Below are 25,363 nucleotides of genomic sequence, written 5' to 3' on the forward strand. Positions count from 1 at the left end.
GTCTTTTAAGTTCCCTCCGGGGAGAGGTGATGTCTCTGTGACAGCGCACTTGCATCGTCTGGCAGGAAAAGCGGAGGCAAACGCGTGCGTTGATCGATACTTTATGCAGGCAGACAAGCGTTTCCACGATTTCGCTTCAGCGCACACGGGTAATCCCGTTCGAAGCATCGTGTACGACCTGCAGCTTCGTGTTCTCCAGAATTTTTGTCGTTACATGTTTCTCTGATGGAAGATCATCTGTTTCCGGGGAAGTTGAATAGCAATTTCTTAAAGTAACCTACGCAAAAGAATTATAAAATTTATTGAAAATTAGGTCGATCAGTTTGTCTTGTGAAAGGTTCAAGTGACATCCTCCGCGCAGCTTGTACAACGCAAACCCTATACAGCTGGATCGCACGTCCTTCTAATTATACGAACCTCGTTCCATTTGTACGAACGAAACACGAAAAGGAAAGCGTTAACGGTTCGAAGCGAGCATCCTCGTAGAAAAAGCATCCCTCGGCGAACAACGAACAGTAGAACGTCGGGACGCGGCGAGGACAGCGATAAACAAACGCTAATCCATAAATCCTCCGGCAAACGGGAGAAAGCACGCACTATATATGCGCGACGGTCGACTCGAGACGTATCAGTGCCGCGTCTGCTGCAATATCGATAAAACATTGATCCCCCATTCGTGCCTGAAGCCCGCCGTATAGGATTCGCACGGTTGCCGCGTGGCCCGCGCACACGTGCACACGCAGCCAGCTCGTGCATACGGGAACACCGTTTCCACGGGATTATATCCGACTGCACGGCGTGCGTACACCTCTTGCACGGTGGCATGGTACCTGCATCTATACGTATACATACATATATACATACTTACCCCTTCCTCCTCGTCCGTCTGTTCTCTATGTCTTCCACTCTCTAGCCGGTATGTAGCCAGGACCTCGCGTCTATCGGTATCGCGATCCGCACGCGAATCACGAAGACCGCGCCGCCAGGAATTCGACGATGATGGAATTTGGGTCGACGGTCTGACGATCTTCTTCCTTCTCTACTCGTTTTTGCTTCCCCTTTTTCTTTCTTTCGCTTCTTTTTGATCGTTACTCTTCGGGGATGGGGGTAGTTGAACGCGAGCAACGAACGGGGTGCAACGAACTCTAGTCGAGAGAACAGATTTCGATGCGAATTCGATATCGTCGTTGTCTCGTGGGATATGGTGGTGGAGATTCTCCTTTTGGAATTTATAGGATGGCGAGAATTCTTCTTTTTTCTTTTTTTTTTTTTTTTTTTTTGAGGGATGTACGAAGGGTTTTATAAAGTGGAAAGTAATGTGAAACGTCCTTGGGTTTGGTCTGTTGTAAAAAGCAAACCGATGCACACGATTGCTCGTATCCGCTATTTCATGCCATTCCTTTGAACAATCTTGCTACTTAAGCCATTTACCAAGGGCATCGATTTGAAAAACAGATCTCATTAACCAACCCCTGGAACCGTCGCCTTGGTGCGATTAACTCGCGACATCAAACGCAATTACAACACATCGAACGTTTCACCCGTTCCCCACAGGGACTTTGTATTTATTTCGAACTATGAAACCCGAAGTAATCGAGAGCATCGTCTGAGCCACGGTACACTCGCGTCCCATTGATGTCGGATTAATTTTATTCCCAGCTGCTCTGCGTTTCCCGTTCGCGATCATCTTTTCCGTTTAGCATCCGGATCAAAGCGGCGGAAATCACGCCGGCATAATCGCGCGCGATTCCGCTCTTCACCGCGGAACGTCCCAAGTGTCTCCAGACACGGAACGAAAGAGGATGGTGAAATGGCGGGGGTGGCACCCGCTTCTTGGCGGATCAAAGCGCGGATTTCCGTCGACGGCAACGAATTGGCAAACTTCTCTCTCTCTGAAGATAGAACAGTAATTATAAGGTCGACGACGACGACGACGACGGGAGCGCGAAAGGACCGGAGGGTGAGAGACCAAGTGGGGTGGCCAAGTGAGAGAGGCGAAGCGACAGACGAACACGCGATGGTCTCAAACACTGCGGTACAAAATTCACAATCTAATTCAACTAAGCAAATTACCAGCAACTTCCTGGGCGGCAGCTCTACGCACGCTGTCCCTTCGGCCTGCATTCCCAGAAACTTAGATCAAAGGGGCCGTCGATCTCCAACCCCCGGCCATTTTCTCCACCCTTTCGCCTCCCCTTCCCTCTCAGCTCCCCTTCGTCCATGCTGCTCTTTCCGTCTCCTGTTTCGGAATATCGCCCGGGCCCCCTTTCATCTCCGCGTTTCATACTTCCGGCTTGTCTGTCGCGCACGACACGCCGGCGAATATCGAATTCTGGCTGCTTGACCGGTGGCCCCTATGGAACCCTGTCTACGACGCTCGAGCCAGTGCTCTATCCGGAATAGTCTGACAGGTTAGATCGGCTTTGCTGCAACGGGTTGAGTAACAGGTTACGCAAGTCCTGTTTTATTGGAAAGGAACTGATAGGAATCTGCTGGATGTTTTTGTTGCGCGACTAAGGTTTGTGGGGCGGTATCGGGTACTAGAGGGAAATCTGATTGACGTGCGGTGTCCGATATTGTTACGATAACTCGGAATATCTTTGTTGTTTTTTTGGGGTGAGATTGTGGTAGGAGAGGGATTAAGGTTCGATGAAATTGGGTATAGTATTGTAGTTAACGTTGAATTAATGTTTTCGGTGTTTCTTCGGTCGAATGAAAGCTTTTACGTCTATGAATTATTGAGTCCTGAAAATTGGAATGGACAAAACCACTGTTTTGTGGATGACACGACAATAGAAACACAGTGTATGATTAATTGTTGAATCAAGATTCCAATTTTTATTTAAATCTCGAGAGGTAATAGAATATGAGACAAAGCTTTATGACAGAACTACCTAGTATTTTAAAGGCAGGAAGGAATATAAAATCTAAAGAAATGAAAGTATTTTATAACTCTGTGTTAAACTATCTTTCTTCAATCTATAGAAATTCTTTCTTTTTTTATACATAGCGGGCTTTCACTGCTTAGCTCTTGATAGGTTAACAAAACTACAACGTTCAAAAATATTTAGTTCCAAATCCACGGGCAAAACGCCACTGTCCCTGACACCAGCAAAATCAACGGTGAATCGCCAAAAACACCCTCTGGCTTCCATTCTGAATTTCCACCTACTCCAGCTACTGTGTCGCGTAAATAGCAACAGGGAGAGGACAGAATCAAGAGGGATGCTGACGAGTATACGTAGACGCGAGTAGCAGGAGGACGGGGGTGGCAGAGGACGCAACACTTCCGGGACGCAATATCATTCGGAACGAGGCAGATTGTAATTCCCACTTGCTTGGTCTTCGGAGGTAGCAGGTAGCAGAAGCTACGTTTGTTGATTATCCGGCCGGTAAACAGGCGCATTGTTATCGATTGGGCCAACAATCTGCCGCCCCCCTCCTATATTGACGCAATACTGCCTCGCACTTGCATAATGAATGGTTGGCTAATGACCCTACGGAGGTTGCGGAAACCGCAGCCAGAGGATGGTAGGCCCGGGCCTCGAAGCACTTCCGGCATCAAACATGCACCGCTCGTGGATCCTCGGAATCCACGGGGTCTCCGGCCTGGCTCTCTCTCGACCCGTGTATCGTTCCAACATACCGTTCCGTAATAGGAACGCGGAGGTCGACTTTAATTCTTCATTAACCGAGCGCCAACAGAGAGCATCGCGCTACCGGGGCCAGATATCCAACTGGTTGGATATCCGCCGTGCGATACCGTTCGTAAATTTATTAAGCCCGAGTATAAATTTAACAAGGACTGTTTGTTACCTAGGTCGAAAGAGAGATTTGTAGATTCGCAAACTTGGGTTTGGTAGATCTTATTGGTCGACCTAATTGCGTCGGGGTTAACGGTATTTGGTAGGATTGAACTTAATCCTTTGGACATTATGAATGCCGAATATACAACCGCGAATAGGGTGTTCTTCTCTTATGAATGGTGATCGTAACAGGTGTGAAGACACAATGAAACAGTATTATAGCTTATATCGTGTTTAAAGTACGATAGAGAAATATCTTACGTAAGATTATATCTGCTCTATGGATATATTTTACATATTCTGATTTCTTAATTTTCAGCTCTACCGAGCACGCGGACTCCAACAAGCAGATTCTGACCACCAGTCTGACGTGTCACTGTAAGTATATACTTTACATAGCGGTGAATCTTAAGCTTACATAGCTTAAAGAAGAAAATTCTAAAACCAAATATCACGTACACTTTCCAATATTCCGACAAATATACAACGTATACAAACTCGGTATAAAATTTCAAGCTGCTCCAGAACACACAGAAACGTAATCATAGATAGCGCTACTAATTCAATTTCAAATGCGGTTATCCAACGCGTACGCATCTATAACCTTATCCTCTGTCGCTCGAAACAAATCTCCACACAATCCCTTCTACCCTCTGAACCGTTTAAAGTCCAATAATCATCCACGATGGTACAAAGCATCAGGTACAAAGTACCTGCTTCGTCCCAGACTTGGCTCAATCAAATTGCCATCAATTACATCTCCCGTTGCAAGTACTCCGTTAAGTATCGTCCGGGACATCGTTGAGACCCGAGGGAGAAAGAAAACGAGACGCGAGACTCGACAATCGCCGGCTTTCCTTCCAACAGTGAATCGCACGCTTTTTACGCCACCCCGTTCAGCCGGTTGTGTAACTTCGTCCGTTTAATACGGGACGGTTCTTTTGTGTCCGGCTTTCTGTCACTTTCGCGGTTTCGCCGCACCTTTGGAAACACCGCGACGGTAGCTGACGACTTTTCCGCGTCGCAAGTTTCTCTTCTGTACAGCCGAGGGACCCGTGCGCGCAATAACGACCCTAATCTCCTTACGTCGTACCCGGCGCTGTTTTTGCCACGGCCCGAACGAAAGTGCTTACGCCGTTGACCAGTCGGCTATAAGGGACTTACAATTTACTTGCGCGTAAGAGGCTTTATGCGGCGCACCGCGCGTAAAACGTCGCGCCGCCCCGGCGGAATTTTACTTAATGTTCGTTCTGCTTTGCATTCTCGCGTCAGAGAGTTGACACCAGTCGCGGGAGAATAGCACGGGGCTTTATATCGCGGACTACGCCTCCGACTTTTCACGAGATCGCGGCTCGGACCGTCGTTAAAGGAGAAAGAGAAGAGGAAGAGAGGTTTTTCTCGCTGAAACGAAAGCCGGAATTATATACGATCCGGAAGAGGCGGTCACCAAGCAGAGGGGGACGTTTTTGCACGTCTTGGGAAACGAGCATCGTTACGGGTCTCGTTTCGAAGCGGTAATAGCCCCTCCGGATTGGCCGTGTTATAGTCTACAGGCAATTCGGTGACGTTTGATTTCGGACATAGGGTGGGTTTACTGTCTTGGTTAAGTGATTAATAAAGCTGGATTTCGGGAGGTTGGTACTGTAAATATATGTATGATGATATATGATGGGAGAAGGTTATTTCTAAAAATTTTGACGCTTTTATGCCTCGTTCAGATTAGTCGATTTAATCCATTTCGAGTAATGTTATTCGACTAATGTAAATTGTACTAATGTAATGTTGGAATATATATCTAGCCCTTTTAACGAAAAACATCAGTATACCTTACTTACTTTGCCGATTATTACGGCTCAAGTCTTTGAATTATTTTGAATGTAAATGAGATATATCAAATATGTGTGGAATTCCCATTTCACGTTATTAATAATGAAATATTACGAACCAAAATTTATTCGATTTGAATTTATCATATAATTAAATATGCACATAATAAATGATATTCGGGACAATGACTAAAACTAATCTTGTATTTAGGTATTACGCAGCCTATCAATATAAATTAAATATTTATTCGATAAGTTTGTGGCGAATCGATTAGATATTGTGTTTAAATTTGTTCATAAGAAAAGATAAAAAATAATAGCTAATATGTGCGAAAGTAACGTAAAAATCTTTAGACACGTCTTTCCGTTAAATTTCGTTCGACGTTGAAAAAACTTTTACCTGCGGCTTCTATCTTTTCCTATTAAATAATATAGCGCGTTTTAATCCATCTATAACGGAAGCCAATCAGTCACAAAATAATGGACGAAACGTGTGCTCAAATTTTTATATACAGACTATTTCACCGGACTCTGTCACATGAAATATGTCTGTTGTATTTAAAATCGCAATTTTTGTACGAAACATTTTTATGAAATTCTAAATGGAGCAAAAATATTTCAAGTGAAAAAGTTCAGCCGAAAACCATATATAATACAGTTTATTACATGCTTCAAAGTTTTTCACTATATTTATCGAATATGTTCCTCCTTAGATTGGAAGTTTTGCTCATCTTTCCACCCTCATCTTTTTAACAAAAGCACAAGGACTTTTTAACTTTTTATAAACATTTTCTTTCTTTCTTTTAGGAACGTACGACTTTTTTTAATCAAATATTTCCTCCTTTCGCAGTTCGATATTATGTAAATTTTAGAACGTTTCTCTAGAAATGTTTTCATAACCCATGACTGTTCGATTCCTCTTTCGATTATGAGTCGAACGCTTCATTCCAGTTTAGCGATTTATTTTCGTGTTTCGTTAGCGTGGTCAGCCTTCAGTTGCTCGAGTCGTTTTCTCACCAATGTCGTCAAGATAGCCGCCGCGTAACGAGCATTTCCGGTAACCCGCGCACGATGCTTCTTGAAGTTTAAATTACTCGAGCTCGATGGCTCTTCGCCGATGAAAAAAATTCATCAAAAGTGCGCGTGGTCTTAAGTGTCGTGGTTTAAGTTACAATTTTTTGAACTTTAGAGTTAATAGTGGTATACGTTACGTAATTACATTAAATTAATAAAGAAGTACCGTGGAATGCGTTTTCGGTTCGTTTTATGGTTAAGAACGCCAGCAAGTGAGTTTGATGAAAGTACATTTTTTTACGACGTTTGCAACTGAACGATTTTATTCATTTTTCTGGAGAATACGAACGAATGTATGGGCACGTGCTCTGTCATAAAATTAAACAGATCTCTCTAAAAGAGGATACAATTACAAGTGCTTTGGACTAAAAGCACGGTTAAAAATCTTTTTTCTTGTACTCTGTATTCCAGTATTCGTCAAAGTTTACGACATTGTGCGTGTCAATAGGGTCACTGCTGAAGAGTACTTTTACTTATTTTAATTTCCCTTTTATTTTAAATTCTCATAAAATAACATTATTCGTAACAGTGTTTTTCTTCTAAAAGAAAATGTTTTCAAAAATGTTCTTTGTATATTTTAGAATAAACATTTTGTATATCTACGTTTTCTTCTATACATTCATAGAGAATGTCGTACAGAGTTTCCACGTGAACTTTGTTACCGTGTTTTATGGTTAAAAATAGTATAAAAGTATTATATGGACAAAGGTTCTTAAAAGCTTCGTTAACAAGTTAAAACAAACGTAACGCGAAGATTATAGAAGCTATTTGTTTTTAGCAAGAAGAATGTATTGCACATAAAATGTGCATAGAATAAGTCCTATTTTGGCAAACCAATTTGCCATAATAAGCATCATGTTACATGAAAGTTACTCCTACTTTTAAAATTTCATTTTGTTTTCCAATTATATGGAATTAAGTTGCCACGTGTCTCGAAATTCAAATTCCCAAAAATAGCAAATGCTTTTATCGTATCATAAATCTGGTACACTCCTCTACCCTTAACGAGACGTTCATCAATGCAACAATCGAAAATTCTCTAACTATTTGTTCTACATATACCAAAGTAAGAACACGTTCAAGTTTACTTCTCCACAAAACTACTGGCAGATCAAGTTCGTGAACTTCACGAAGTACCGTAATAACAATACAAGTCCAGCAACGCCATGAGCGAACGTTTACACAAAGACAGCAGTAAAACAAATCCGTTTTGCCTGGAACTCGGTAGGAACAGATCAAGGGCTACGCTACGTAATCTCAACGGGAGAGTCGTTGAATGGCCGCAGCGGCTCGGTATTGGTTAGGAATGGCGGTCTAGCGGCGGCCAAAGTGAGTTTACATCGCAGTTAAGTTTCGCCTTAACGCGATGCCGAACTGCCTTCTCTCCCTCCATCACGTGGCAGTGTGTGACACGCGGATTTACCGACCATTTGGCAAATGAAGACGAAACTGCCTCGTAGATTACCGTGACCGCGATACACCACCGACAGCTGGAACCTCTAACGTGTATACCGGGCTTCCTTCCAACGTGATCGAAGCGATCGTCTGTCGGAAGCTACCCCCTTCAAATGTGTCTTTGTCTCTGCTTAATAGTGCGTTTCGTGCTCTGTCTCATTACACAGTGCTTGAATGATTTAGTTGTTAATTGTGGTTGCTTTCATGCGCGACATTGTTCTCGGGATTGGGTCGTATTGCGAATCTTTTTTGTTTAAGGAAGGTTGCGTTTTTTTCATAGAAGCACACGGTATTTCTTTTTAATGTGACTGAATTCCTTATTGAATAATAAGTAATTTGGAAAAAGATTTGTTCTGTCTGCTAACTTTCAAAATATGAAAAATAGAGCTTCAACGCTGAAACTCGAAGACTGCGAAACATTTTAAATTTATATTTGTATTATTTTCCACACAACTCGTTTTTCGGATAATTAAGTTTAGAGTAACAGAACGATCCACCGTGCACGCTTTATTATTCGTGACGGATTTCAAATTTACGAGAGAAAATAACTATTCTGTTTTTTTTTTTTTTTTTCAGGGATCAAAAATTGTCATTCTATAAAGAGCATATCGAATATTTTACTTTGGAATATTTTGAATGTTTCGTACATAAAATATATGTATACGATATGAATTTTAAACAACGCGACTTCGAAGTGACAATTTTTGATCGTATAAAGTGACAATTTTTTATTAACTAAACGCCTCCTTTATCTTTTTTTTATAGAAATATTTTACAAAAGAAACTTCCTCCTTTATACTGTAATTTCAATCGAAGGTGGAACTAATTAGAAGCTATGGTCAAGTGTTTACCATCTGACACGAGTCTAAGAAATTTATCACATTCTCCGAAATTACTGTCGAAATTGGGAGAAAAGGGAAGGTCGAAGTATCATTTTCCTTTATTGGAGGAAACATCGGTGGAATTGTTCATGAAGCTCAAAGCCATAAAAGGGGAAGAAACGGTTCAATAGCGGTGTCACCATTCGCGTCATGAAATTAAAAGCTTTCTTTCTCGATATCAACCTTCGAATTATTCCGATCTATTGAACTAATAAACTTCAAGAAATTTAATAGACGAAGATTTAATAATGACTTTGAACGATGAAGAATAACAATAACTTTAATAGTTGAAAGACACGCACGACTATTTAATCCAAGAAATTTCGAATTAAACACGAGAGTAATAATGAAGTATAATATTTTATAAAATTAACCAAAAGATCCACATTGATAATCTCACGAGATAGGCTGAAGCATTTTCGAACCTAGAAATAGACGTTGCAATCGAGTTCGCAATCACTGCAGTTAGAGTTACGTCCTCTCTTTCTTGATCTCAAACGAGTCGCTTTTGGAAGATCCAGCAATGGTTCCGTTTGTCTTCAATCAACTGGTGCTTTAACCTGTGCAGACGGGCGAATGTGGAAATTCTTCTCTGTAATCAATTAAACGGTAATTTCTTCGTTCCTTTTGTTTTCCTTTCATCAATTGGCGTAAAGTTTCCATTCGATGTGATATCGTCAAAGAAGCAGTGGGAAATCCAAATCATCGTTAATCAAATCTTATTTATTTGTTACTGTTAGAACGAGAAATATTAATTTTGTCATTATACTTATAGTTAATTGATTATTGTTCATAAACAAGCGAACATAGGATATTCGTAGATATTATTATACATCTGGTGTTTTTATTACGTAAGTTACTAAATGAAACGGTATAAACATTCATATGTAATATGCAAATACAGGGAACGAACTTATCAGAATGAATTTTAATAAAATTTGAAATTTTGTTCTTTAGTAAAGTCGTTAAAAAATGCATATCCTTTGCAGTTGACTGGACAGAAAAAATGGCAACTATTTAAAACTCTGTTACAACTTAGGAGAGTACCTGAATTTTCATGAACAGTACAATTGTTGCAAATTGTTTGTTTTACATGCAGATACTTTTTTGAGTTGAGTAAAAACAAATGAAACATCGAATTGGAATCTAAATGGATGCGAATACCATATCTGAAGTACTATGCAAACAAGCTTTTCATGTAAATATTTTTTTAAAAGCGACTGAAATTTTTATATGAAAAAATATGATAACAGAAGTATGTTCTTCAATTTCTTGAAGTGTTTATTGTTCAGTTACATACTGGACACCGAATATCGCGCCATGTACGCTTGTAAATTTAATTAGAAGTATAAAATATCGATGATCTTTCTAGAAAATAATAAAGTCACGGAAGATTAAAATTTGCAAAACCGTACAACGTGCTCGTTTGTTTGACCAAAAATGAGATTCACGCCTGTGTTGATGAAAATATAATACATTAAACTGAAATTTCGTTCATTCTGATAAATATGAATTATTGTTTACATTTATTTTAATCAATCAGCGAAAAAATTTTTTCATTATCCGTACGATCGTTGATTGTCAATGTATTCGATTTGTTTGAAAATTACACGGCGTACATATATTTTTCATGTAATATCGACTCACCCCTATGCGTCGCGGTTTTTCGATCTCACGGAAGCAAACAAAATTTATGAGTAAATCGTTTCACCGTAACGTTATAACCTCATCCATCCTCATCGATTATCGTTGCTTTTAATATTCTCTCTCTCGTCCGCGCGAATCAACATCGTCCCTGAGTGCAGTCACTTTTGGAATACATTTCACGTCATGGTTGTTCGATAATCGTTTCGTTCAAAAACTTCAATTATTCGACATCCTATCTGTACGAAACGTGCACCAAGCTTAATCACATAAAATTTTGCTTAATAATTCCAAATCTTTCGGAAATTTTTAAAGGGCTTTTGATATCGACTAGATTAATAACATACCTAAATATCAAGCTCTTTCCTAGGCTATCTCTGTGATTTATCTTTCCGTTCTTCATCTGCGACGATTAGTATGTTATAAATCAAAGAGGATATTGAATCCTAAGAATGGAAGCTGTGCAATGGCTCTATATAAACTTCATACAACAACATATAAAATTCACATAGTTTCTCAAAGTGTCCCGACTAACTTTTTTATTTCTATTCTCGGCTACATCTTAGAAGATCAAGTTGAAAGTTGGAAACAGCTTAGAACCAATTTCTTTCCTCTTTGACAACTTAAGTATACTTCAACTCCATCACCTTCCGCTGAAATTATTCACACGGGAATTATGCGAAAGCTAATATACGAATTTAAAAATAAACTCTCCAAATTTTTTTTTCTTTTTACACGAGACATTTTTTACGTTTTTACTACTAGACATAACTATAGAGAATATCACATACGTATATCAAGAAAAATGCAATTCGAAACGAAAAAATAAAGCAGAAGCTGGAACACGTCTGACCGCGTACGATAGTCTAACGAGTTTGCAGAGGCAGGATGTAATCACGATGGCAAAGGTCCCGATATTTAAATTCATCTTTATCCGTGGATCCGATCGGAACACGGCGATCCGTAACGAAAGTTAACGAGATGGTGTTAATTAAATCCAACACATAGAATCTCTGGGCTGGTGGGAAAATTCGACAATGGACGCGCATACAGGACTATGTATACAGTCGCACACGAATACATGCGAGGTTGTGATCGCGCATAAAGGCGCGTGTACGCGCTTACAGGAGAGGCACAGAGAGCAGGATCGACGAGCAGACGAGCGAACCGAGCTGGTCGGAGGTTCGATGAATCGATGACCGCTTTTAGTAATGATGTGTACATGGCAGGCGGTCCTCTGCCGATGGAACGTCCGGGGTCAGCGTAGTAGAACGTCGCGCTGGTACGTTGCCTCGTGTGTAGTGGCAGCCAGAGTTTGCCAAGGGGGACTTATTACGTCCCTGGAATTACCATATAAATTATCGCGTGATGAACCCACCGGAGTGCGAAACGGTGCACGCTCCGGCCTTTGTCGAGGTTTCGGTTATGGTTAATCGGCCACGCCGTTTAATTGACATTCTGCGCCGCAAAATACCGCCTGTCCTACGCCTCGTGTAATTTTCTTCGTCTCTCAGCCGCCGCGAATCGCCGTTCGCTTCCTCCTTTTGGCAAACAGCGATCATCGATCGAGTCGCGTCATGCAACTTGACCTTGCCCATAACGAAATAGTGGATGTTGGCTTAGATTTTGGTAGCGTGATTACATCGACAGTACGAATAGGCTAGATTATTTAACGAGGAAAGAATCGGTCTCTCCTTCCGACTCTTCCGACTACAAACCGCGTCACGTCGCTACGCGGCTTTTCGTTCAACGAAACAGTTCAACCTAAATACGTCGCGGCGTCTCACGTGCATTCGATGCGCAATGGTGGCGGCGTCACGCGTGCCACGGTATATGTAAAAGGCAATCGTGGATTCCGCGTGTCGCTTACAAAGCAAATTTAATGACGCACGTAATACACGCCGAGAGTGTCTCGCCACGGAGAGACGTGATTAGCGGTTATTCAAATTTTCACGAGAGCGTAGTCATCGAAGGTGGCGAGAAGGAAGAACGTTCAGGGAGGAGAACGGAAAAGGACGTCGAGGGTTTCATCGACGAGATTACAGACAGACATAATTATCCAGTATGGCGAGATGACGCGAATAGAAGGCGGCAGGTACGGTGTCTGAACGTTTAAGATCCAAAGCGTGGCCTTCCTGTTGACGAGCGTAGGGGATCCACGTCTACGAGGCACGATGAATATGCAAAATTCTCGGTGTCGGTCTCACGAACCATATCCGACGGTACGACCGGGGCCACGGCCTATGTTTCATGCATTCAGATGCCCTTCTTACCATCGTGTCGTCCAGCTTGGCCGTGGAACAGTTGAACAATGTCGCCGGCTGTCGCGTTCATTAGGTGCCGTTTAAAAAGTCGCTCGTCGACATTTCACACAAAATTCCCGCCACGAGCAGTGCCATGCAAATCCCGCTCAATTCGCGCGAACACGGGGAAACTCTTAAAGCCTTTTATAGTGTGCCTCCTCTAAGACTGAATTCGTGGCCTGAAACTCCGAGTGCCACTATATTCTCCAGCCTAGGTATTACGATGCGACGTTTCTCGCGGTTTTACGTTCTGCACACACGTTCCACGGTATGTCCGCTGTGAGCGAGTGTGCGCGCGTTCGTGTGGCTCCCTGACTTTTTAACCTCTCTCTGAGAGGCTCCCGCAGACTGATTTATGTTTACCGGGGCCGAGAGGGAGGTGGAATTCGGTGACCGCTTAACTTGTTCTCGTTCTTTCACCGTTCTTGGAAACTTGTTTGCGTTATCGTCGCAGAGGAACTTCGCTTGATGTTCTTTGAATTCGATTAAAGAATTCTTGAGCTGGCTGGCGGGCTTGAGTAACGGTAGTTATTTAACAAGTGGCTTAAGTCACGAAACGAAGCATTGTTAGAAGGTAGGTACGTGGCAATGTATTTTAGGAATGGATTTGCTTGTTACAATGGATATATTAATTACTTTATATAATTGATATATCTCCTATTTTCTTTACAATTACAAAGATATTATACAAAAAAGTTTCACTAAAGTAAATACACTAGAATTGCTATTTGATAATAAACGTAACAAGTATCGCAAAAGTGTAGAAGATTAGCGACATTTTCCATCCAGTAGGACGATTTTAATTGTAATAAAATCGTGCCAGTCTTTCTGTTCCAATATATTTCCGAAGATGTCAGACGAGGAGTCTGGATCGTAAGTTCAGCATCGGTTAATAAATCCCTGACAACGCGCGGCTCTGCTGAAACAATCCCAGCCTCCGGTTCTGACTCCTACTTTTGTCCAGGAAATTAGAGTCATCGCGACGTTGTTTGCCCGACGAGAGGCAGCGGCGTCATATTTCACGCACGAGCGAAACTTGAGAATCGTAATTGAACGCGAGAGGAAACTCCCTTGTGCCGGGAAGGAGGGAAGATTCGTTGGACACATCCGACGTCAAGACGAGCACAGGCATTAGGGAAAAAGTTATTCTTATTACCAGGACGGGTCACACGTGTATATTATTGCCAAGAAGTTATCCCGGTTCTCAGCGGCAACGGACCAGCCAGAACGTGCAACTTTTTCGATACTTTCTTAACGACGATCTCGCGTCGCTTTCATAACTTGCCGTAGACATGCATTGTCTACAGGGTGCGCCGTTAGAATCCGGACAAAAGAAGTTTTGTGCAGAAAGTTGTTTATTTAAGTCAATACACAAAAACACATGAAAATGTTGTTATATCTCATTTAAAGGGTCCTTGCTGAGAACTTTTATTCTATGTAACCACCCTCTGCCTCTATGACCTGCTCTATTCTTGCTCTAAAGCGCGAGCACGCTGACTTCAACTGGTCGCGTTTAATTGTCGCGAATTCTGACTCGATAGCAGCTCGTAGGGAGTTGACGTTGGGGTGCCTGCATTTATTAGTTTGTCTCTCGATAACGCCCCACACGTAATAGTCCAATGGGTTTAGGTCGGGACTGTTAGGAGCAGCTTCGTGTTTTAACGAACACAGAATCAAATGACAACGGGCAAATCTTTTAAGCTTGGCGGCCTCGGAGAGCATCTGACGGACTTTGAGAACGTAGGAGGCATATCTAAGATCCTCTTGAGCTATTCGACGGACAATCGTTTCACTCACCCCCAAGACGGAGGCTAATTTTCGGAGAGAAGTTCCCGGATCTTCCAAAATCATGTCTTGGGCCCTTTGAATAATTTCTGGCGTCCTTGTTGATTTTTCCCTAACCTGAACTTTTCTCGCCGGAGAAGGAGAACCCTTCTCGAACCACTCTGAGGCTGCGTATCTCTTAGCAATGTCGTATACCGTCGATCTTGGGTAGCTAAAGAATTTTATAATTTCGACCGGCGTTCTCCCGGCGCGAAGACTTTCTATAATCGCCGCTCTTCTATCGTATTCCGGGTTTTGCTTAACGAGTTCTGTCATTTTGAGGTTATAGAAGACTTATTGACATATTTAACTAACTTCAGAGTCAATCAGCACAAACATCTGAATTCTAATATGGTGGGAACTACAAATTGAATTCTGTCCGAATTCTAACGGCGCACCCTGTAGAATTCGGTCGTTTTTGGCGATTGTCGTGACGCCAGTATAGATCTCTTTTTACCGTTATATAGTCCGGCAACGTGATATTAGCGTTATATGAGTGTGATAACATATGGTTAGTACATAATAAATCCGTAGTTTCATAAACTCAACTAGGGAAACCGAGCGGAAATTTTTGTACCCTTAAATTTAAAATACTGATAATTTTCCTGAGAATTTAGCTTTCTATTTCTAAAACAAGTCTTGTGACATAACGCGTATCGTCTTTTGACGTAACTGCAAAACCATGAATTGCAAGGATGTTGAAGGGCCTGAAATGCCATCGGGTAGTAAATTCAATTCTATTCGCTTCCGCTTTTAAAACGCTTGGTGTATGTTAAATAATTTTTTCATCGGATTTTTTTATCAGTTCGGAAATGTTTCGCTAGGATCCAAGGAAAAGCAACGAACGTAAAAGATCTATCAAATACATGCTTCTTACGAGGTAACCTCTTCCTGGAAGATATTCCCTAAGAATGGGAAAGTAGTTAAAGCGGGCATCACGCGGACCGTTTCATAAAAGAACGGATGGTCCTCTTTTTCTTTATATACAAAGCCTAACGTTTTACATCGCGGGAAGAATACGCTCGCTATGTATAGTCAGCAACTCCGCGACAGGATTCCGCGTTAAAGTTTTTATATTGTACAAGACTGTCATATTATCGGCCGTTAATGCCACGTGTTATAAGTTATAGCAATAAGAGTGCCCTACACGGTTGAGTAGTCCGCGTTTATGGCTCCTTATGAAAGTGTTCTATTAAAAGGACGGATGCTGTTCTTAATATGTGAAACGAACAGTAAGAGAACGATGGTCGTAAATGATGTGCCATAAAGTGCTTTATTTTGTAACATCATGCAGAATCGTCATTGTGTTTTTCCATAAACGAAGATTGCTCTAAAATCGAAATAAACGCAATTTATTCGCGTAGCAATTCTCAGCTCGTCATTTTTCGTTGTAATATTGAATGGACAAAATTTGTGCGATTTAAATAAGTTTTGAGATTTTGACCCATTATAATCGTTTCGTGATTTTTGCCGCTACTCGCGTTTCTTTATCGGCACTGGGAAATTATTCAAAATAATTTCAATGCCATTTTTACGATATTTCGAAATTATTGAGGATTATTCGTGGTCGGTCAAAGGTCGTTTCGAGGTTAACTCATTTTAATGCACTTGTAAATCAGTTGAGATCAATTTACCAATATTCATAGTGTAAATATACACTAAAGATATATCGTACTAAAGATATATCTAGTTCATATTAAATCAATCGTTTCAAATTAAACTAATTTCCATGGAATTGAAAATTACTCAAAGGCACTCAAAGGCACGTCTAGTAACATCTAATCAATTAACCAATTCCGTGTCACGCTGCGATTGGAACTAAAAACCGGCCTTGCGATTCTCCGAAGTCAACAGACATCGAATTCCAAACTAATACCACAACAGCGATCAAACTTCGATTGAAGTGAGTTTCGAGTCTCACGAAATTTTAGCTTCCCCGCTACGGAGGTGTACGTTTCTGGCGGGGGTTGAGTAGGGTTCGTTAATTCGACGCCAAGTTTTCCGATTCACTTACGGTTTGACAAGTCCGCCACGTTCCGGGCGCGCCTACACGCGAGCGAAGAAGGAGTAGTCTGAAGGGTCGGTGAAACAAAACATCGTAAAGCACCCTCTCGTCTGTAGAGGATGCGACCTGTTAGCCCGGCATTCAGGCAAGTGAGAAAAGTGGCTGTTAGAGGTAGCCGGCGATGCATAAGGACTCGTTTCCAGAGGACAAGTTATCCGTGCCATTGAGATTTATTCGAGGTAACCGTCCATGTTACAATACATATGTCAGCGTGTAGAAAATATCTCCTAAACTAATTGCTTTTTTTTTATAAATAATTTAACCTTTTTATTATGAAAATGACGAAGCTGCATCCATTATTGCATATGCGCTTGCTGATACGTCGATTGTCTGACTAGCGGCTAATTCTATGTATACCTATGACGCACAGATGGTCTGACCAACAATTGATTCTACTTATGTACATGACACCGGGACTGTCTGACTAATGGTTAACTCTACTGACGTATACGATGCTTTAATTGTCTGTCTAATAGTTAATTCTACTACCGCATATTGTACCTTAATTGTCTGACTTGCAATTAATGCTACTGACACATACATCGTGTCGATAGTCTGACTAAAGATTAATTCCACTTACGCAAACGCTGTCCCGATTGTCCGACTAACTGTTAATATTACTGATTCATACGGTGCGCCAATTGTCTGACCAACGGTTAACGGATTGTGTGACGGTTAATTCTACTTACCCGTACGGTGCATAGATTGTCTGACTTACGATTAATACTACTGACATATTCCTGTATGCTATAGTGTGCATAACGTTGCTAACTTGAGCAGTTAACTTTTTCCAACGAATTTTTTTCACATTTCTAAGAATAGCATGGAGGGTGCGTTAAAAGTAATTTAAAGTTATTTTACTATCGTATATATATATAATATTTCGTTGCCGAACGGCCACGCATTCGAAACGAACAGCAGAGACGGAGTATCACGTTCGCGTTTTTTTGATAAACTTTCAACTAACGGGAATTTTTAGTTGCTCTTAATTTCGAGGCCGGCTCGTTCTCGCACCACTGCCTCTCGTTCGCCCATCCTCCCGGCTCAGCGCCGCTGAAATCGACGTGGTTCAAGTGGTTTTCAACGTTCTCCCAGAACCTGAATATTTATTTGCTCTTCCACAGAGATGTTGACCCGGAGCGTTTGAAATTGAAACGAACGTGGCAGCCGATGGTTTCTGGACCGTGTAAAAACCTCTGGTCTAACCGACGGATATACGTTGCATGAACATTTTTTCCCACACCTCCTTCATTCGGTGTCGGCTTGTCTATTGTTACCAGTGTTGTATTTACCAAGCTTGCACAGGTAGTAGCGAGTGAAATTAGATAACAAGTAAAAATGACAGGTAATTACCTACGGATATTCTATGTATGTGTAATGATCAAACGAAAGCTGAGGATACGATTGAACGTAATTCAGACCATTTTCATCGATTAATTTTTCGAGATGCTCCTTTAATAAAAAGGAAGTGATACGAATCCCTGTTCAGAATATTTAATTACTCGGGTTATCTCATCTGTACGTAGGACAGGGTCTTCCAAGATCGATAGCAGCTTGAATGTGTACGGGATCGGATAATTGAGTGGTGGATACCTCTCGAAATTCCCATGGAGACGTCCTCGTAGCGAGTAGCTCTCCCTTGATTACAGAGACAGCTGATTGATGCTTCGGGGTACGATCCAGCTAGCTCGATCGACCACCTTAAGATCACTCGCTGTTCTTTGGACTATGAAATTTCGGTTTCGATTCGCCGCCGCGAATACCACAGACGTTACGCGCCATCTATATTTCTCTTCTGTTTAACCCTTCCGTGATTGCGAAAAATCATTTCTTATTTATTGGCGAATGGAATGGACGGAATTCAGTTCTTCATATCACCGTTGGGAAAATATTATGCGTGTCATATTTGTGTCCTTGTACACTGATTTCTGGGAATAAAGAGACGGATTTTGGAGAAAATATATTTGTACAAGTAACTCTCAATTATTTTTAAGACGATTTAATAAAATACTCGCTGACTACGCAGTGTTATCTCCCAATTTATATTCTACTATATATCGTATCCTGCTATCTTTCCTAAAGTTTCTTCCTGTTCAATGATACAAAGAACCGTTTCCCATTTTTCCCCAACTACTACCCCTTTTTGTATCTGAACGCTACGTACGTATAACTCGGCTACGAATTCCAATGAATTGAATATTCTACAAATTTGCACGCTTCGTTACAGGCAATTTCGCTCATGTGTATCCTTATGTTGGCAGATGCTGCAGTGATGGACGGTGAGGGTACGCTGGGCCGCGGTCACGGAAATGGGGGCCGTGGGCTGCGCCGTCAACGGTCCCTGGAATGGCGAGAGAGGCGCGGTTACGGGCCCAGTGCCCAGTCGAGCAGCGACGACGAGGAAAATTCCCGTCACGCCGTTGGTGCCGCGTCCGTTTCATCCGCCGGTAGAGGCGCTCGCAGTCCAGGCCAGGTCTTCGCCTCCCTCTTGGCGCAGCAGTATGGAAGTGAGTGATGATATAATTGATGTTTAATGCTTTGATCGAAAGCCTCGCACCAGCGGTACAGGAAAAAGTTTGGTGGATGTAGGTGGCCGGTATTCGTCGAGGTGCCTGTGTTTGGGCAAAGGAACGGTGTTTGATGGGAGTTGCCGTGAAACGTATTGGGAGGGAATTGGTAATTTATCGAAGGGACTACGGATTTCCTGGGTAGCAGCAGGGAAAAGTATTGCATCGCCGTGATTGATTTTATTCTGCTTGGAATATCAGTTTCCTTTGTCCGTTTGAGATCCTTTGGAATTTCTAATGGTCTTTCTAATTGATTGTTCCGTTGGAATAAATAAGGAACAGCGATAGTATATGTTGTTTTTTAACGTTACTCTTTAATCGATTGCTTATTAAAGGAGGAATCGATCATTGATAGTAATTTTTCAAATATATATTCAAGTCGTTCTTATTGAAACGATGCTTGTGCTGTTTAAACGCGATTACAAATATCTCTAACTTAATGAAAAAAAGAAACTTAAAAGAAATTAGAGCCGGCGATTTGGAGCAAAGTGAAATACTACAATAATTCTATACAAATATCTACAACCAGCGTAAAAAAGGATCTCACAACGAGAAGTACAACCGTTATCTTCATTAAGCGGAAACACGGTTCGCGACTCATCGAGCCCGTCCGCCTCCTAGACAAAAGAAATTAACGTAACGATTCGACTTCTAAGGCGTAGCTCTGATTGGATGACCCTTCGTTCGGCCAGTCTTCCGGCTGGATTCAAACGAACTTTAACGAGCGACTTAATGAGCAACCTATGAACTTTCAATTGCAACAATTAAATCGGCCGCGCGAAACGAACAGGTCGGGGAAATAGCCGCGCGAACAGGCGCGATCATCGAGTAATGGCCTGTCGAAGCGAAGAGAGAGCTTCGTTCTGGACGCGGCTTAACGATACACACTGGCTGACTGACGGCAACTTTTTCCCCTTTTTTTTTATTTCTTTCGACTCGATCTGCCGCTGCCAATAATAAAGTTCACGGTGGCTCGTTCATCATATTCCATCAAACAGGCGCAGACCACGCTCTCGGCCATTCGGTTCAGCCTTCCTCTCCTCCTCCACCTCCTGTTCCACCGCTTCCCGCTTCCATAATCTTCCTTCGACTCCCTGGCAAACGCGTAGATTAAAGGATTTACGAAATTAGTTTTACTTCCTCGCGTCGTCTACGAGCGCGGCCGGATATTAAGTTCGGAGGCGAAATCCCAGATTGCCAAGCGTGGGGTGCTCGCAGCACCGCGTCGTGGACCGTGTTCCAGTAAACAATATCTTAAAAATGCAGCGCTGCCCGCTTACCGTCCGCATTTGCATCTTGGTTAATACAGGTATTCCGTGACCACCAGTTGTATCTCTACTAAACAAGACTTTATAAAAACTTGGTTCCTATAATATGGAAGAAAAATAAATTGAATTTAGACCTCGTGATTAATAATAAAATACTAGATTACTGGTCGTAGTCTATGGATCATCGTGATATAGTCTTGTAGTATTGGAGTCGTGATAATAAAAGAGAGTGAGATTTCAGCTCTACAATTGTCGATGCCAAAAGGACACCTTCGTATTTTCGCATGCACGACATTTCATCGAACGGATTAATCTCGTTTCATGTAATTTCGCCTAACATTTGTATCAAATTGGTAGTAACTATCTTTACTCAATGAGATCGATTTTGGGACATAGATTGACGCGGTACGTTTAGAAACGAGGTTTCAAACGATGCGATCGATATTTGGATAGATATTTTCAACGACTCTGTTTGTACCCACGGATAATTATCCGTATACGATTATACCATTGCTTTCGTTTGCGATTCGTTTGCGTATTCCATGTATCGATTACGCGATTCGTTTGCGGTACGCCGTATAAATATCACACGCCACATAACTGCATTATCATTGACGGCTTATTTGGATTACTACTTACGCAAATAATAGTTTAATATCGCGCGTTCCGGTTGCATGACCATTATTTGACCTCGGATACGGCCGGTTATCCCGATTAAATCTACAAATTCGTACCCTACCACCTTCATCGTCGTATAATCTTTGTCCCATACACTGTGAGCGTGTCGTAATCCTCGCGTTTCAACAAATCTTGGATAAACTACTCTCCCGTGTGCCTTCTGCGTATATTTAATCTTGCTGGTTTAATAAACAACAGGGTATTTTGATGGAAGAATAATCTGCTGTGTAGAGACTGTAAGTTATTGTATTAAAAATTCACCTACTTTATTTAAGAAGTAAAAGATAAATTTGTAATGGTAAAGTTAAGATGCGTGTAGCCCTAAACGATCAACTTGCAACGCACTTGTACCATCTTTCCTAATCACGATAATTGTATATCGTACATATATAACGAATGTTCGTTTTGTATAACTTTGGTCAAAACGAAATTTTAGCTAGTGTCTGATCAAATGAACTTCTGCTGATTGAATTTACTTACTTGAACGTAAACTGTTAGCTATATGAACAAGAAATTATACATACCATTTATTCGAATGGAATGTTTGAATGACATTCTGTGGTCTGAATTATCTTATCTGGCCACAAAGTCGTATGAGATGAATCAAAATGAATTACAAATCGAAAGAATCAGCGACAAACATCAGCATATAAACCTGGTGTGCAAGTCAACGCGTTAATAGGTTGAAGCTACTTATATCGAGACACGCGAAATGTCAGAAGGTTTCGTCGGACCCGAGTCCACTTCCGACCGCTCTCCGCGCGATCCTCGACACGACTTGCCGTTTCACTTCTCTCTTTGGAACGTTTCATCGATTCGTCTTGAAACCGGACAAAATAGACGAGCAAGATGGAGAAGGGGGTGGCCAGGTTACAAGGGACGAAAGGGGCGAACTCAATTAATACCAGTGCTCGGTTTATACTATATTTCTTGGTTGCGGTATCAAGCGAGCCAGCAGCCCACCTCGCGTCTGTCTGCATTTGTTCCAATTCACTTGCTGCCGATTACCGCTCCCTCCCGGCCTGGATACGCCGCTCAGTCTCGACCCCTCATCGCCGTTCCCCATTTTCATCCCTATTCTCCCATTTCCTCTCCGTTCCCATCCCCATTCCGCCCTGTCCCTCTTTCAAACCCCCTCGCTGCTGCTGTTTGACTCGACTCGTTCGGTTCGACCGGTCTCGATTCGTCGCGGCACAGTGTCACGTAACCACACTCGAAGCGTGTCGAAAGAGAACCACCGCCTGTCGGTCGCAAAGGGATTCGACTTGTGCCAGTAGCTTCTTTCCTTTCGTTATCGATGCCTCGTACATATTATACAGAGATGAGAAGACGAAGCTCACTGTTACGTGTTGCTATATCGCACACGTATTTCAAAAGTATCACAGTTTTAAATAATTCACGCCTACGTTGGAAGAACATTAAGAGTCGTTAAAGAAGGATTTCAAGAGCTAGGAATGAATAATTTCGACAATAATATTTGATCATGGTTTCTTACAGACTATTCTTTTTGCCAACGTTAGGTTGCTTAGTAATAATTTTTTGTATGATTTCAAATAGCTTCTCGTTTCTCCTAAGAAAATTTGTTTGAGTTATGAAACTCCTTTGCCTGGCCAAGTCATAGACGCTCGATTCTTTTCGCGCTTCTTATCGTCAGGATGTATACGTAGACGTATTTGGATCGATATGACGGATACAACGTACGAAACACGTACGACGCTGAAGATAGAAATGGTTGTTGCGAGACACGCTTGATTGCCACACTCCAGACGCCGCGTCGCCTTGGAATCACGCGGTTAATTAACTTCACGACCGGCTGCGTCGCACTCGAGTACCGAGAACGATAATTGATGAGCGCTATGGATCACGTAAACGCGATCTGTTTCCTGTCGCGAGATACCCAGGTGGCGTTTGGATCGAAGTAAAATCCTTAATCAATAGCGTCTTCGTATAGCTACACAAACCCCTCTCAAGATTTATATTACGTAGTTACTATGCCAAATTTTCGAATAAAATAGATATAACATGATATTAATAAGAAATTGATATTAAGTATCGATACCCTGAATTTAATAAGAAAAATTATTTATTCTTCGTATTCCTAAAATTTCTCGTATAAATCACCTTTAACCAACAGATATTACTAACGAATAGATTGCATGCCTCTAATGATAAGCCCTTAAATTAAATTGCAAGTTCTAATGGTATATTGTCTGAATGTGCCTTATGCAAACTTGATACAACTTCATAGAAATTGATACGAGTTGCGACAAATTTAACATGTATTAGGTTGTCCGAAAAGTTTCTTTCGTTTTATAAGGAAATAATAGACGCACAATGTTGTTTGTTTTATATTAGTTTATTGAATTATGCACGAACGTAATAATAGAAATAGAACGAAATGGATCATGCCTAATTCAATAAAATAATATAAAACAGAAATTGTGGTTCATTTATTATACCCTTACGAAAGGAAAAAAACTTTTCGGACAACCTAATATCTTACAAAGTAGAACATTCTTACGAAGAATGATAGACTTGTCCAGGACGCTATATAAATAATCATATTTAATTGAATAGAAAATTAACTGTCCGAACGAAACCGTGTCGCTATCGCAGCGAGTCTAAATGGATAATATAAACGAACCTTAACGCGGTGAACATACACAAGGCTGACATGACCTGTTATTAAAGCTTTACTCGCTCTATTCGAGGCGAAAGATCGTAAAAAGTGTTTCGATCCGTGATATAAGACGAGGAACGTGCGACAATGCGGGTTTTACGAACGCGGCTTCCTCGGTAACAGGCCTGTCAATCGTCCGTAACGCGATCTGCTACTTACGCTTTCACGGAACGTAACGGTGATACCTAATAAAGTGTCCACGGATTATTTTTCACCGAAGGACCTCCTGCAGAGAGCCTCTGAATCGACATCACCATTAACGCAATATAATCCTCCTGTCGGACACCATATGTATGGAGAGTCAGCGGTGAGAAAATACCGCTCGGAGATCAGCCACTAGATAGCGGGTTCCATTAATAGTAGTTAATGTGTTTTCTTTCTTCTCAACGCTTTCTTGACTTACATTAATCCTCATTTTAATTCTAAATCATCTATATGTATGAAAAATTTCTTATTAACTAATCATTGCTATCTTTACCATTTATTGATATATATATAGATGACCGCTCATGTGTTTGACGCAATTTCTCGCTATAATTTACCATCTAATAATATTAATCAAATAATAGGTTTACATTGTAGAACTTTTTTTTCTAATCTTCAAATTATACATCGAATAGAATAATCAAGTAATTTGTAACTTGTAAGACTCAAGTAAAAATAAAATAATAATAATAAAATGTAAAACTCATTCGGTGTACATACTGTCAAATTTGATATTGTTTTGGGATAAAATTGATTTGCACGCGAAATTTGCGATTCGGGCATTTGGAAAATTTCACCGATAATATTAATTCGCTGTAAATACTAATAACAAATTTCAAGGATTTTTTATTTCCTTCAAAAAGTAGTTCTCGTAATGGCCGCGTTTCAGTGTAGATAACGTCCCTTAGCCTCTCCCCGTAGAGTCATCAATACATCGATGTCCACGATATCGAGAGCGCTCCCACCGTGTCTCTAGATCTACGATTCACTCCGTACATTACACTGTCAACTCATTACACACCGGACTACGGTTTGCCACATCACGCTTCGCCGCTTTTCCATGGAAAATATTGACCTCCGCGCGCGCGCCATTCCGATAACGCGCCGGATAATGTATAGCTTCCCGCGGCATTGTAAGTGTTGATTTTCCGCGTCGCGTTTACATAGACGCCGCGAACTATTAATTTGATGCGGTCAGATATAGCTACAGTGGCGAATCATGGGTAGAACTTACTGCGTTAATTACCGCACCCTACTCTTCTCCGCTCTCGTGTGCAACATTCGAAGGAAGATTTTTGTCCATGCGA

At 41.4% G+C, this 25,363-nt stretch overlaps 1 protein-coding gene across 7 annotated transcripts in view; it reads left to right on the forward strand.

The window, feature by feature from the left end:
• The window catches only part of LOC132908869 (teneurin-a), a 709,702-nt gene that overhangs the window by 253,479 nt on the left and 430,860 nt on the right, over positions 1-25,363 (forward strand). For all 7 annotated transcript variants that reach the window (XM_060963257.1, XM_060963282.1, XM_060963275.1 and 4 more), the window contains exons 3-4: positions 4,126-4,184; positions 19,140-19,385. In XM_060963257.1, the coding sequence (XP_060819240.1) occupies positions 19,151-19,385 (235 nt within the window). In that variant the 5' untranslated portion in view covers positions 4,126-4,184; positions 19,140-19,150. The remainder of the gene's footprint in view (positions 1-4,125; positions 4,185-19,139; positions 19,386-25,363) is intronic.

Source organism: Bombus pascuorum, chromosome 1 (assembly GCF_905332965.1).
Source record: "Bombus pascuorum chromosome 1, iyBomPasc1.1, whole genome shotgun sequence".
Lineage (NCBI taxonomy): Eukaryota > Metazoa > Arthropoda > Insecta > Hymenoptera > Apidae > Bombus > Bombus pascuorum.